This window comes from Notolepis coatsorum (assembly GCF_963971535.1).
Source record: "Notolepis coatsorum genome assembly, chromosome: 19".
NCBI lineage: Eukaryota > Metazoa > Chordata > Actinopteri > Aulopiformes > Paralepididae > Notolepis > Notolepis coatsorum.
In genome coordinates this window covers 84,101,126-84,117,280 of record NC_140183.1, presented here as the reverse complement: position 1 = coordinate 84,117,280, position 16,155 = coordinate 84,101,126, and the positions used below count along the sequence as shown (strand labels likewise).

At 40.7% G+C, this 16,155-nt stretch overlaps 1 protein-coding gene across 1 annotated transcript; it reads left to right on the top strand.

Annotated features, from left to right (window-relative positions):
- The first annotated feature begins 1,134 nt into the window (after nucleotides 1-1,134).
- Nucleotides 1,135-15,794, top strand: ube2s (ubiquitin-conjugating enzyme E2S). Its single transcript, XM_084336110.1, has 4 exons — nucleotides 1,135-1,287; nucleotides 2,209-2,356; nucleotides 13,599-13,789; nucleotides 13,925-15,794. The coding sequence occupies exons 1-4, from the start codon at nucleotides 1,285-1,287 to the stop codon at nucleotides 14,264-14,266; spliced, it is 684 nt and encodes a 227-aa protein (XP_084192236.1). The 5' UTR covers nucleotides 1,135-1,284; the 3' UTR covers nucleotides 14,267-15,794.
- The last annotated feature ends 361 nt before the right edge of the window (nucleotides 15,795-16,155 follow it).

Genomic DNA, 16,155 nt, shown 5'->3' with positions numbered 1-16,155 from the left:
AATGGACTCTGTTTTGCCCATGTGTAATGATAGTGTTTGTTGTCGGCGAGCCATATGCAGATTTTGCCTAGTTCCGAGCTGAGGGTTTTTTCAACCTGTAACTTGTTCTTGTCAGAGACCAGCAGGGCTGAGTCGTCCGCAAACAGGAACAAGTTGCAGTCACAAGCTGACGACATGTCATTTGCATAAATTAGGAACAGTAGTGGTCCTAGTATGCTTCCTTGTGGAACACCACAGTTCACTGTGAGGGGGGGGGGGGGTAGGGTACCGTTTACCTCCACCATCTGTTCTCTCCCCTCCAGGTAGGATTGTATCCAGCTCACTGATAAACTATCAAAACCAATTGCTTTTAGCTTGTCAATCAGAATGGTGTGATTGACAGTGTCGAAGGCCTTTTGTAGGTCTAGCATGACCATGCCGCAGTATTTGCCCGCGTCCACCTCTTGCTTGATGTGGTCGTTCAAATAGAGAAGGCATGTGTCAGTGGAGTGGGATGTTCTGAAGCCAGATTGGAATTCGTAGATTAGATTTTTTTCCACAAGGTACTTTTCGACCTGTTCGTAGACTATTTGTTCCATGACTTTCGAGATGGAGGTCAAATATACACCAGGAACACCCTATCCATTAAAAAAAAATATTTAAAAGTATTAGTCTATTATTGATTGAGATTTGAGACCCAATCCAGAATTATTTGGACCATATATTTTACATGTGGGGTATATTTACAGTTTATATTCTTGAAGTGTTTGATTTGTAAGTGGAAAATACGATTTTTGGAACTCTGTAAATCAGAACATAGTTCTGTTATATGGCTTTTTTTCATCATGGATTTGGACACCGCTGTGTATAAACTACTTAACTAAAAAATTAAATAAACTAGTTGCAAAAACATTCTAGTCAAAAACAAACCTTGGACTTACCTTGCGTAATAGGGTGGGTGTGAGTTATTCAAACGCGCCTATGGCCTGTGAGGATCACTGACATTTTAGACCTGTGTGGCTGACGGAGCTGCCATCCACAATACAACACATCGCTCTGATCCGTGATTGGTTACGTCGGCGTTACGTATCGTATTACTAAACCGCCGATTGGTCCGTTCGAGTTATTGCGGATCGTATTTTTGTTCCTGTTTGTCAACGAAAAGAAGAAAAGAAGAGTAGCTAACAACAGCTAGTTAACACAAACGACATTAGTTCTAATTCTAAAACGTTCGTCTGAAATTCTTTTCAAAATTAACTCCCATCTAGACACCCACAGGACTAAACTGAATACCTTTTCGAAGACATGGTAAGTCTGACATTCCCTCTGGTTTACTACTAACGTAACGCCAGCTGCTAGCACATCTGATGGTAGCTAGCGAGCTAACATTAGCTGTCGATTTGCTTATTCGGGTTATGTCTATTTGCTGGAATCTAGCTAACCTTAGCCACACAGCCTTTTGTAATATAAACCTTAACTAACATTTACCAACTATTTTAGCTCGTTATTCATTTCAGAAAGGAGCGTCATTAGCTTTACATTAAACATCGTTTCACATCACAACGCCATTAGTTATTTCAGAATCGGTTGAGCAACTGAAGCTAACGTTAGCGAGCAAGCTAGCACCAGTGTCGGTGATCAACTAGCTAACGTTAGCTTAGGCGAAGTAACACAGAACGTTACCGACGTGAACCTCGATTAACGTTAATATTGGTTTGTAAGTTGCATAACGGTATCGTATGTTACTAGATGGCGATGTAACTCATTTAATTTACATGTAATTAACGTTCATGTCTTATCGCTAACGCAATGCCTCTTGTCAATATAACGTTAAGGTTAGCTCTACTACTACTATGCCAAAGGGAAGCAGACCTCACAAACATAATTTATACGGGAATGTTATCCATGACTTTAATTTATGAGCTCTGTGTTTAACAGTGTTTGAGCTTGTGCTAGCCAATGAGCTACACATTCATTTTGATAAATGTAATTCCATTAGTCAGTGGAGCAGCTCCATGATTAATCTCTTGATGACACGTAGTGTCTTCGCTGTTTCCAGCTTTGAGAGACACACCATCTTCCCAAATCTAGACTGTACTCTCCCAAGATAATAGGAATAACACATGGAAATGAATCACATTGTAGTCTGTATTTTCCCATAATGTTGTCTTATCTCCTTGCATGTCCTCAACCCAAGGTGGCTAAAATTGTCTTTGTTTCTCCTTGCAGAACTCCAATGTGGAGAATCTGCCCCCCCAAGTCCTGCGGCTGGTGTATAAAGAGGTGTCGGCCTTAGCAGCAGATCCTCCTGAGGGCATCAAGATCTATCCCAGTGACGAAGATATCACTGAATTGCATACAGCCATCGAAGGCCCAGGTAAGAAATTTATTTTGGACAAGGGTTGTAATAATAATAAGTACATGCTGAACAGGAGCGGCTGAAACTATTCCTCAAATGCTTTGCATCAAGGCTTCATTTAATCCATATAACTACACAGTGCACTGTGTTTCGCACGGATGATTATTACTGTTGCACAACGTGCTTAGACATGGAGAAACGCAGAGTATAACTAAACCCTGGCTACTTCAGTCACCCGCTCTGGAAATATAAGCAGCTGCGCTTTCTTGCCTCTTCTTTGAGAGCAACACAGAGGCTTGACATAGACACACCCGCCTCTAGCCCCTAATTGAGACAAGTTGACCATTTGGATGGAAGCTTACACAGTTGTCTCTACTCATCATTGTTTTGTGTAGCGCATTGCATGCTAAAACGCAATATCATTCGGCCGTCTTTCTTTTAGCTCCTTCCTTGCACCAGTGGCACTTGAAAGTCACCTTGAAGTTGTACAATCCTTCTAAAAAAAAATTAAATGCCAACACATTTACATTTGAGTACTTTTCCCTGCATTTCTTTCCGTCTATTGTCAGCCAACAGCTTGCATTCAGAGCCATGGCTCTGCTATGGTTCGTACGGGTGCTGGAAATCCTTGAAAATGCTTGTATTTCAATGTGGTGTTTTCAAGGTTTGAATAGTGCTTGAATTGTGTATAAAGTACTGGAAAGTTATTGAAATTGTAATTACACTGTATACTTTAATAATAAATCGCTATCTGACTGAATGTTTGGTTTTTAGATAAAGAAATACAATTCGGAGAGAGCCTAATTGCTTTCGCCTTTCACGTAAAATTAAGAGTCCTCTCTCGAGCCTCACCACTCATGATTTGGCTTGGATTGACCTGTAGTGTTTTTTTTTGCCATCTGATGGAACGGCGTGTGGGGCAGCCAACATGCCGGGAGGCTGCTGTTTTAATGAGCTCTGGCTTGAAGTCGAAGATACAAAATATAATGCATGGTTGAAACGAGCACGTCCTTGAGTAGCTTGCTTTAATCCCAGTAATGTTAGCGAGCTAACGGTAGCAAGCTTCTTATTTATTTGTTTAAACTTTAGAAAGCTAGTGAGCTAGCGTTGCCACAGACAGCTATGTTTATTGTTCATTTTGACAACGACAAGCGACACCATATTAACTCATTCTGCGCCATCGATTAATGCGCCAGAGGGCGCTATTACGCCAGCGCTGTAAGTCAATGTCAATGCTTTGTTCACTTGCGAGTGCTTAAAATATATCTTATATTATATCTATGGGTCTAATACACCCTGACCTTGACTGTCAGTGAGTTGCTTCCAGTCAACATCCACGAAACAGATTGTTTTTTCATCGGTACATTTCCGTTTTATACCGTTTTGAATATGAATATAGTTTGGGTGCTTCTGAGTAATTCCAGGGAAATTACTGCACCCAACGGCACACAGCCACACACACACACACAGAGACAGCGACGGCGTCGATCGGGGTAAATATCAGATCAACGATCAAATTTATATATAGTGTTCTTACCTTGTATCTGATGTAATGCAAAAGAAATAATCCGCTACCTCGCCTGGGTATTTAAAGTTTAAACCCCGCCCGCACGGCTCGGATCGTCCCAGAAAATATACTACACCATTCCCAATGGAGTGCAATACCAGCTGGAAGGTGGCGGTATTTGCCCTTTTGCGAGCTCAGACCCATTCCCAATGATAACATCAGGCTGGATGGATGAAAATGAATGGATATAGCTAATAAAAGAAATAACTATTAAAATCCGACTTTTCTTGTGATTGGCGCTGAACTGTTGGCGAGTTAACCCGGCTTTTTCCATGATTGGCGCAGAATGAGTTAAGGTGAGTTAATAAATTCACTCTGAAAATCTGCTCTGATAAAATGACTCTTCGGTCAGAGCGTCCAGTGTGCACAACTTGAGTGCGCTCACTCTGACACACTGAAAGCCAATTTACCTTAATAAAACTAGTTTCGTTTAGCTAACGCCATTATGCGGTTTTGCGGTGATCAACATGGCTAACAAGCAAATCTTTCTATTTTAAGGAATGTTCTGTAGGATATGTCTGCAACATAAGAAGCCAGCTACTAGGGGGTAGCTGTTTGTGTGAAATAACAAGAGAGGAGACTAGAGTGTGTCAACTGTCTGTATTGCAACCGATAACATGGGCATCATATAGCTTACATCCTGGTACCTGCTCGGACGTACCAACTGAACACACCACTGTGGGGGGGTTACATAAAAATCCTAGGTTGATTTGATTTTGTATACATTTTAAGGCTCAAGGAGCTGATTGACTGCCTACCGCAAAGACTGTTCTCTTATTTTGCACATTTTCAGTAAATATTTGATTGAAATAGAAGTTTTATCTGGTGATTATTTGAGTGATTGTTTCATATTGGCTCAGCCAGGTTATATAGGATGCAAAGTCTATAATTTTGGTTGTTTATAGCACAAAAACATCTGATTTAATGTGATGGAAGAAGTGAAATGATCATTTTGAGTAAATATTTAATTTACCACAGCCGCACAACACCCCGTCCTGACATAGAGCGAGCGAGAAAAAGTGATTAAAATGTATTCGTTTCCTGACCTGCCGCGAGCGACAGTGAACTGAGCAGCGATGTCGTTCACCCCTCAAATATTCGCTCGCTGTGTCTAGTTGAGCGAATTACGCGGCAGAGTCCCGCCAAACACTTAATTGGTCGAGAATCGCAGGCGGCTTTGTCCCCTGTTCCAGGTAACACGCACACACTCGGACACGCGCCGTGTCATATCATATCGTCTCCAGTTCGCTCGCTCGCTGGCTGTCAGGAAGCGGTGTAAGATGCTGGAAAAGCTTGAAAAGGCACCTTGAAAATGCTTAAAGTGCTTGAATTTTGCTTTGGAAAAGGTGTAAGAACCATCCACAGCTGTCATGTGGAGGACAAACCTGTTTTGTCGATCGTAGAAGTTACAATGTCTAACTTAACTAGCTCTTGCAATTTCAATAATCCAGAATTAATAAATAATATGTTGGTGTGTTCTCGATAGTCTGGAATGAACTACCCACCCCAGTTAGGACAGCCGAAACCCGTCCAATCTTTCGCCGTCGACTAAAGACTCACTTCTTCAACCATTATCTGAAAAAAAAAAAAATATATATATATATATATATATTCAAATCTAACCCTACTGTCATGCACTTGTCCTAATAAACTAACCTACACTGTAGCACTCAACACTTTGATGAACATCGTTACTCAGCTGATAGAGTTGTGCTCTTCCTGATGATTTATCGTACAGAACTTGTAAGTCGCTTTGGATAAAAGCATCAGCTAAATGTAAATGTAGTCTGCTTTACAAATAATCCTAATATCTCTTCTGTAGGAGATACAGTGGTTTTATATTACTCTTATAGGTGTTACCCCATACTTCCCCACAGTAATTAATATAAGGAAATATGAGTGCACAGTACAATGTTCGCATTGCTTTGTTATCTAATACATATTTAACTTTATTCACAATAAAAATACTCTTAGAATTTTTTTTTCTTACGTGTGCAATGAGGTTTCCAGGTCAAACCTTCGTCCAGCAATACTCCCAAAAAATGCAGTTCTGTAAGTAACCCTTTCAATATTAACTCCATCTATTGACAATGCAACATTTTCCTCTTTTTTTTTCTCTTGCAAAAGATCATAAACTTTTTTTTTTCACATTTAATGATAGTTTATTTTCCTTAAACCATTTCTTGAATTTGTCCATTTCCTGCATGATAATGCTTGCTAAAGCTTTTAAATCATATCCTGAGCTGTAAAAATGTGTGTCGTCCACAAATAATACACATTTCAATAGTTTTGACACTTCACATATGTCATTGATATATAAAATAAACAGTTTAATACAAACAATTAAGTTAAGGGGATGCAGACCAGAAAAATACTTTTGTCTTGTTTACATCAGGCCGGGTCCCCCATTTTCAATTCAAGACATTTATGACATACAGATATAGTACAGTACTGTTTCATCAAGACATTTATGACATGAAAGACATACAGATATAGTACAGTACTGTTTCATCAAGACATTTATGACATGAAAGACATACAGATATAGTACAGTACTGTTTCATCAAGACATTTATGACATGAAAGACATACAGATATACAGTACTGTTTCATCAAGACATTTATGACATGAAAGACATACAGATATACAGTACTGTTTCATCAAGACATTTATGACATGAAAGACATACAGATATACAGTACTGTTTCATCAAGACATTTATGACATGAAAGACATACAGATATACAGTACTGTTTCATCAAGACATTTATGACATGCAGGACATGCAAATATACTAGGGCTGGAACGGTTCACAAAATCTTCGGTTCGTATCACGGTTTTGTGGTCACTGTTTTCGGTTCGGTTCGATATACGTTGTTTTTTATTTAAAAAACAAACTAACACACACTGTACTCACACTGTACTGTTTCAAAACAACACTGCTCTGTTCATTCTATAATTTTTTTTTATTAATGTTTACATCAGGCCGGGTCCCCCATTTTCAATTCATCAAGACATTTATGACGTACAGATATAGTACAGTACTGTTTCATCAAGATATTTATGACATCAGCTCTCCGCATTGCTATCAGCTTGGCTGGTCGTTCATACTAATACAATTGGCAGTATTAGGGGGGTGGGAAGCTGATGGGTGGGGATCGGACGTTGTGGACAGCGACTCCTACAGGTCAGTTGGTGCGCCTGTGCAGCAGAATCAGGAAGCGACGGGGGCGGTGTGCCCTCCAAACGCAGACCCCCGACGCTGAGAGATTGCGCTGTGCAGGTGAAAAGATGCAACTGCTGCTTCCTCGAGTACCGGAGGGGACATGTGATGTAAGGCTTAGGTCGCTTTCACATATAGTTCTGGTGGACTCGGTGCGGTTCTGGTGGTGAAGTTGCAACATTGTTGCATTCTTCATTTGGTTCGCCTGCGTTCACACAGAAATCTGTGAGGCGCACCAAACTATCTGAACAATGTCACGCGGTCGAAAAGGGCGCTTGTCTATTGGACAGTGGAAATGTGTGTGGCTGCGAGCCCGTGTGTGTGCGTGCGCGCGCGTGTGTGTCTATGTGGACTGTCTGCGAGCCCTCCAGATCAGCGGAGTAGCTGTTTTATTAATAATATAATAAGCCACGTTTTTTCTTCCTTCTTCCCAAGATGCACAGATAGATAGATGGATAGAGAGATAGATGCAGTGTGCTTGTTTTGCAGTGAATGAATGCTGCGAGCAGTGGTATGGTAATAATAGTATTGCCGTGGCATTGATCCATTGCCGTGCGCCTCTGTAATAATAATAAGCCGCGTTTTTTCTTCCTTCTTCCCAAGATGCACAGTTAGATATATAGATATATAGATAGATAGATAGAGAGATAGATGCAGTGTGCTTGTTTTGCAGTGAATGAATGCTGCGAGCAGTGGTAAGGACCGGTAATAATAAGCACTTCCTATATTTGGTCCGCATTTGGTTCGATGAAGCCGAACCGAGACCTACGTTTTCAGGTGGACCAGAGTTCGCCTGTTTGGTCGGCGAACCGAGTTCGCCACGCATTCACACAAACCCGAAAAACCGGACTATCGAATTCTGGTCCGAAAGTCCGGACCAAACAGCCCCTGTGTGAAAGCGACCTTAGTCCACATTGCAGCCGGCTTGTGCGAGGCATGGCCTAACAGCGTTCGAGACAGGGGAGGGGAGAATTGGACGATACGAAAATTGGGATGGGAGAAAAATAGAAAATGGGAGAAAAAGTAGATAATTAAAAAAAAAAACATTTATGACATGCAGGACATACAAATATACTAGGGGTGGAACGGTTCACAAAATCTTCGGTTCGTATCACGGTTTTGTGGTCACTGTTTTCGGTTCGGTTCGATATACGTTGTTTTTTATAAAAAATGTAACACTCTTAAAATGTAAACATGCTTCTCATTTATTTGAGAAAAAAAAAAGTTTACAGCGGTTTGCCTTAAATAATGTTTGGCACACAAAGACCGAACTGACTGATAAATATAGGCTACATTTAAAGTATTAACTTAGTGCAAACAAACAAAATAATTAAACATTTCTATTTTTGTGGCCACATTATAGACAAAGGCCATCAACATAAAGTATGCATATGCTCAACCAGCACTAGACTTTCCTTTCTTTAAAATAAACACCAAAAAACAATGTTTAAATTCTCTGATTGTCAGTTCTTAACTCATTGGACGCCAGTCGCGATGATACGCCATCGCTTGAGCGCCAATCACGAGTATAGTCGGGTTTTAATCGTTATTTATTTTATTAGCGATATCCATTCATTTTCATCCATCCAGCCTGATGTTATCGTTGGGAATGGGTCTGAGCTCGCAAAAGGGCAAATACCGCCCCCCTACGCCTTCCGGCTGGCATTGCACTCCACTGGGAATGGTATAGTTTATTCTCTGGGACGATCCAAGCCGTGCGGGCGTGGTTTAAATACTCGGGCGAGGTAACCTGATTTCAACGATACATCTGCGAGGCTGCCCCCCCCCCCCCTCCTCATATGCAATGCTGTTGAACGTGCCACGGACCTCCGCGCCCAGTACTTCAAATGGCAATCAGATAATTGGATTATTTCTTTTGCATTACATCAGATACAAGGTAAGAACACTATATAAATTTGATCGTTGATCTGATATGTATTTCTACCCCGATCGACGCTGTATCTGTGTGGCTGTTTTCCGTTGGGTGCAGGAGGTGGGGGGGGGGACGCCGCGCTACGAGGGCCATTTCATGTGTGCATGAGGAAGGATAATAATGATGATCTAGCGTTGATTTCAGGAAGATTCGATAATCAGCCGAAAAATGACCGTGTTTTGTGTATTCCACTAAAGGGCCATTATCGCGTTTTTCTCTGGAATTACTAGAAATCACAAACTATACTCTTATTCAAAACGGAAATGTACAGATGAAAAAACAATATGTTTTGTACATGTTGACTGCAAGCAACTCACAGATAATCGACCCATAGCCATAATTTAAGATATTTTAAGCACTCGCAAATCTCCCAGTCCTCCCATTGATTAAAGCGGTGGTGCTCTAGCGCCCTCTCGCGCACTTAAGCAATGGCGTCCAATGAGTTAATGGAAAGATTAGTTTTCCGCTTGAAATTAAAGTGCAGTATTTTAAATGAAAGTAATATGGCTGGATTTCTTATCAAAAGGAAAAGTGTCACTGTTATTTAAAATAAATCAAACTAACACACTGTACTGTTTCAAAACAACACTGCTCTGTTCATTCTATAATTTAAAAAATATATAAAAAAAATTAATAAGTACATTGTCTGTCTATTTATTTAGACTAACATTATTTAAATATTGAGTGCAACACAGAAATTATTGTGAAACTGTGGTGGATTAATGTAATTCGGTGAGTTGGAACTGTATGGGTTGGGGGGGGGGGGGGGTCCGCACGGACAATTTAGCGTGTGGTACCTTCTCAATAGATGGATTGTACCTTGATACAATAGAATAGATCATGAGATTTTACTGAAAAAGATGGACAGGTTTGGTGTCAGAGTGGTTGCTCTAGACTGGCTGAAAAGCTATATTAGTAACGGGCAGCAATTTGTTCTGATGGGTCAGCACAAGTCACAATGCTTAAACATTGCCTGTGGTGTTCCACAGGGGTCAGTATTGGGACCCAAATTGTTCATTTTATACATAAATGATATATGTAAAGTATCTTACCTACTGAAACTTGTTTGTCTTTGCGGATGACACAAACATTTTATGTTCGGGGGATGACCTTCAGCAGCTTTTAGAAGTGGCAAACATAGAAATGGACAAATTAAAAGGTTGGTTCAACACATAAGTTATCACTCAATTTGGCGAGAAGTTAGCGAAGTATTGGTATACTGGGCAAGACTAGATATATCCTGTAGTGATGCACTGATGTGAAAATTGTGGCCGATACCGATAACCGATATTAATATTGCTGTTCTGGCCGATACCGATATTTACCGATGTCGATATCTCTGTATAGAAAACACCTTTTTATGATAATCAAATAAAGAGCTATTTTCCAAAACTCATAATTTTTTTTACTTTTGTAACTTATTTTCAGAAATTACTGATATTTTGAAACTATTTAAGGCCAAAACATGTAAAAAGAGAAAAAATATATATATATATATTTTTTTTTATATCGGACCGATACCGATGTGTAAAAAAACGGCCATATCGGCCGATATTATATCGGCGGCCGATATATCGTGCATCACTAATATCCTGAATCAGAAAACTCTATATACATTATATTGCACACACTCATTGTACCATATCTATCATATTGTGTTAATCTGGGGAAATACTTATAAAAGCAACTTACAAAAGATATGCACACTGCAAAAAAGAGCCATACGGCTAGTACATCATGGTAGATATTTAGATCACACAAATAGTCTGTAATAGTTTGTAAGGAGTCAAACATTAAAATTCATGGACTTAATCAAATTCAAATTTGCACAAATTATGTTTCTGGCAATAAAAAAAACAAATTACCAAGCAACATTCAAAAAATGTTCACGGCTATTAAGCTTTAAAGCAACCTACGGTAAGTACAACTCTTAAAAGTATGTGCATTGCAGTTTGTGGGGGGGGGGGGGGTCTGGATGCGAATATAAAATTAAGCAAAAATATCAATACATTTTAAAGGTAGCTATAAACAAGCACTTATGGACACATATAAGAGAGAGGAGCTGTAATGTGACTGCCTATTTTTTCTCATTTGGATATATAAAAAAAACTGTACTTTTATTTTTGTTATATTATTTTTATTAAATTATAATGTCAAATATTGTAAGGAAGGGGCAGGGCTTGATACGTTGTTTTACTTCCCCCTGTTCCTTCTCAAACACTTATTGTATGGAAATAGTCTTTGACCATTTACTTTTTTGTTTTTTAAACTTGTTTTATGTTTCTATGTTCGAGACAAATAAAAATCAAATCAAACTATAACGTTACCGGAGTTGAATCGAGTTGATAACATGCAGTGGAAAAGTGGCAATAGTCCCGGTTGGAGTTAGTAAACACAGTTGTATGTTAGCCTCCTAGTGGAGGTTGTGCCGAACGGTGTATTGTTCTAATGCGTACCCACCCCTAAAATATACAGTACTGTTTAAGAGCGAGATCATAAAACCAACCAACCAGAGTGGCGGCTGGGTGGCGCAGCGGACATTGCGCTCATCACCAACGCAAGAGACACCGGGTTCGACTCCGGCTGTCGGCGTTGCCGCCGTCATACTAACTTAATTGGCAGAGTTAGCGGGTGGAAGTCGATGGGTGGTAATCTGGACTTTGTGGACAGCGACTCCTACAGTTCGGTTGGGGACGCCTGCACAGCAGAGACAGGAAATGGCAGGGGTAGTGTGAGCCTCCCACACGTTACACCTCGCCAATGAGAGTCCGCGCTGGCAGGTGAAAAGATGTGACAGGCTGCCTCCTCGTGTATCGGAGGGGACATGTGATGCAAGGCTTCTATCCTCCCTACAACCGGCCAGTGGGGGGCATATGCGAGCAACGTTCAAGACAGGGGAGGGGAGAATTGGCACAACGGAATTGGGATGGGAGAAAAAGTGGATAAAAAAATTTAAATAAACGGATGCTAGCAGTTAGCTGACAGAGTAGCTATGCTGTAAACTTCTTAATCTAATGATATACTTTTGTCATTTACAATGCTTTTACAACAGTGACTTACTTATCTCAGTCTTCCTTGCTTTGAATTGATAATTCCCTCCCTCCATGTGAATACATTGATTGATTGATACGTGTTCTGCTCTATAGTAATGAAAAACCTGGGAAAAGTTGTGGAATTGTGTTTTCCAGGCCATGCATGTTTCCATCCTTAGCCTAATTTCTATTCATAACCTTTGCAAAGCTGGTCTGACACACCTGATACTTTACTTGTGTAAATAAGTTCAAATGTTTTAAACAATTTTACTCTACTTTAAAAGGTGGACTACTGGTATTGTTACTGTTCGATGAGAGGAAGTGCTAGCTGCTGCAAACAGGAAAGCATAAAGCATTAAAAAAAAATACTCTCAAATAAATAATGGAGATCTTTATTTTAGATAATGTCAGTTTGTGGCTATGTGTTGGCGACAGATCTTGGATCAGGCGTTAGTTTGAAATCCATTTCCCCCATTGACCTTTTCCGTATCGAGACGGTTGGCACCGGCACTCCAAATAAGGTCATGTACGGTTGTGACATACTCTCTTAACCCTTTCACTGCCACACTACCAACGGTTAACCCTTTCACTGTGACAATACACAGAAGGTTAACCCTTTCACTGCCACACAACAGCAGGTTAACCCTTTCACTGTCACACTACAGAATGTTTTTTTTTATCTACTTTTTTCTCCCATTTTCTATTTTTCTCCCATCCCAATTTCGTATTGTCCAATTCTACCCTCCCCTGTCTCGAACGATGTTAGGCCATGCCTCCCATTGGCCGGCTGCAATGTGGACGAAGCCTTGCATCACGTGTCCCCTCCTGTACACGAGGAGGCAGCCGTCACATCTTTTCACCTGCACAGCGCGATCTCTCAGTGGCGGAGTAACCCGTGGGAGGCTCACGCTGCCCCCGTCACTTCCTGATTCTGCTGCGCAGGCGCACCAACCGACCTGTAGGAGTCGCTGTCAACAACGTCTGATCCCCACCCACCAGCTTCCCACCCCTAACACTGCCAATTGTGTTAGTATGAATGAACGACCAGCCAAGCTGGTAGCAATGCCGAGAGCTTGGCTCGAACCCAGCATCTCCTGCATTAGTGGCGAGCGCCTTCCCCACTACAGAATGTTAACCCTTTACTATCACACTGACTACTGACGGTTAAGTGGTGTATTTCTCTTGGGAAGCACTTGGGCGACTTATTTGGTTTTGTTTCATATTTTAGAGATCAGGTCAAATACTCTATTATTTCAAAATACTGCAAGTTTAACAGTCTCTTGTGACTGTTCCGGCCTTGTTGCCGATGCTTTAGTTTAGGACGACCCCTGCCATATTCACAAAATCTAAATGGGAACATATTTTCAGTACACATTTGTCTTTTGAATTCACCATTTGACTTGATGCCCTATATAGGCATAATCTCTCCCACTCCCTGCCAATCCATGACTCTGCTTTTTTCCATTCTGGGAACAACAGTGATGAATTCTTTATGCTTTGACAGAGGGAACTCCGTTTGCTGGTGGCATTTTCCGAATGCGCCTGGTGCTGGGGAAGGACTTCCCTGCTGTACCACCCAAGGGTTATTTCCTGACCAAGATTTTTCACCCCAATGTGGGCCACAAGGGAGAGATCTGTGTCAACGTCTTGAAGAGGGACTGGAAGGCAGAGCTGGGACTTCGACACGTATTACTTGTAAGAGGCCCTTACTCTTGTTTATTGTTTTCACATTATGTTGTCTCAGTCCAATCCATTTTGATCTTGGAGAACAATTTAAGTAATTTTTTTGCAAATTTTATTCCATTACATTTCTTTCCCCCTCCTTTCCAGACAATCAAGTGTCTTCTCATTCATCCGAACCCGGAGTCGGCTTTGAATGAAGAGGCTGGGCGTTTACTACTGGAGGACTATGCCGAGTATGCCTCCCGCGCGCGTCTGCTCACAGAAATCCACGCCATGGGAGGACACGGCGGAACCTCGGGGGCACCTCAGGAACCTAACGACGGCCCCCAGCCCAAGAAGCACGCAGGGGACCCCACCAGGAGAGCGATGGGGCCTGGTGCGGCCCCAGTGGCCTCTCTGGGTAACGGCGCAAACGGAGCCAGTACCACCAGTAGCAGTAATGTGGGTAAAAAGAAAGCGGATAAAAAGCGTGCATTGAGGCGACTCTAATACCTCAGCTCAGTTGTCGGTGTGTGTGTGCGTGCGTGTGTAAATATAAATATTGAAGTGTGCTGACAATGTGTTTTTGTTCCTTTTTCTGAGACTTTCTACCCCCCAACTGTCCATTTTGTACTCATTACGTCTTATCGTTTTTTTTTTTTTTTTGTCACCAGTTAAGACTCCTGTTGGCATTGTGTTTTTTTTTATTATACTCATACCGTAAGTCATGTTCACAATATGTTTCTTTATAAATAAATAATGTTATTTTTCACTGCACAAATGACAATATCAATAATTGCATTTGATGTCCCCCTCCGGGCCTATTTTGAATGATATTTGGTTATGAGCTTCCCAATCCAAAACAAGGCCTCTCTCGTGTCTGTTTCTCCATCAATCAGAGACATAACTACCTTATTGTCTCCTCTAAGCTTAATGTCAAATCTCTGTAATCTTCAACACAGCTTGCGCTGCGGAGATGGTACTGTGTACTACTCAGCCGGGCTTATGTTGAGGGGAAACCGAGCGGGGCTAGGATTCTGTCCTGTCTGTTTGGGTTAAAGTTGCCTCTGTCAAAAATCTGGTTTTTCAAATGTAGCCACAATGTTGGGAAGGCTGGGAAACTTGTTGAAAGATTATGCAACTGGCGTTCATTACAATGTACAATGAGATTATGTTGTAATGTCACACAAGTGAGTAACATTCTTAAATAGGCTTTTCATACATGCTTATCAACTGACTGAATGGGAGGGTATGGAAAATGCTACCAATGTTGTATAAAGCTCCTGTCAACCTATCTAAATGAAATCTCTAAACTTTTTTTTTGTAGTTTTTCCATTTTTCTAAAGATTGCCTGTCTCATTGTCCAGTATTTTTCAAAAGTGGTTTTAAATTGACATGTCTATATTCAGCTGTCTTGGTGTGTATGAAGATCTAGATCAGTGGCTGTAGGGGAACAGGGTGCAACATTGTGCATAACTTTTGTAATAAAGAACAATTCATTTCTATAAGTTCTTATCATTAAGCCTACGGTAATGTGATTAGCTTAAACTAGCCCTACTTCCCTCTGAAGTGGCGGTATGTTAGGATCTTGGTTCTCCTACCAGCCTTGTGGACACCACAGAAGATATCTCGACCTTTGACCTTTGCATATTTGATAGGAATGATCTCGCCGCCTAGCGCACCGTGTTGACAAGGTTTCTTGGGCACGTTTTCTCTTAGTTGTAAAATGCATGTTGGGGCCTAAACGTTACATTTCCCAAGGAAACGCACTCAAGCATCATCTTCTACTCGGGTGGAAAAGATGCCCCTGAAACCTATTGACCATATTCACACGGTGGCCATTTTGGTCTTGGTGTCATGCTCAGGATGGGATTCCTTTCCACCCTGTTGCCACCTTTTGGAAAGGAAATCCCATCCCGAGCATGACATGAGAGCAAAATGGCCACCGTGTGAATATGATCAATGTCATTGTGCAGACTGGATGGGTATTTTTGTGTCCATTTTAAGTTATTTAAATTAATAATAAAAAATGAAATATTGGAAGAGAAATGGAAAATGTTGTTTTGGATCCTTTTGTTCTAGTATTGATTGTTGAGTATATATTTTATATAGTATATTTTGTTTTGACTAGGTATTTATTTATTTTAGTTTTTATTTTGGAAGTGGCTCATTACCTAAACCAAAAGAAAATATACAAAACAAGGAATAATTGCAATATGCAAAATAAAAGGTTAAACATTGTAAGAAGGCAGGCATGTGTTGTGTTCATGTTAAACCAAAAACGTGTACAAAATTCAATGTAAATGTCGAAGCATAAACATTTTAAAAAGTCGATTTTGACTAAAAGATGCAGGTATCGCCTATAAGTCCCCATGGCGCTGTGTTTTAACACTATGGGC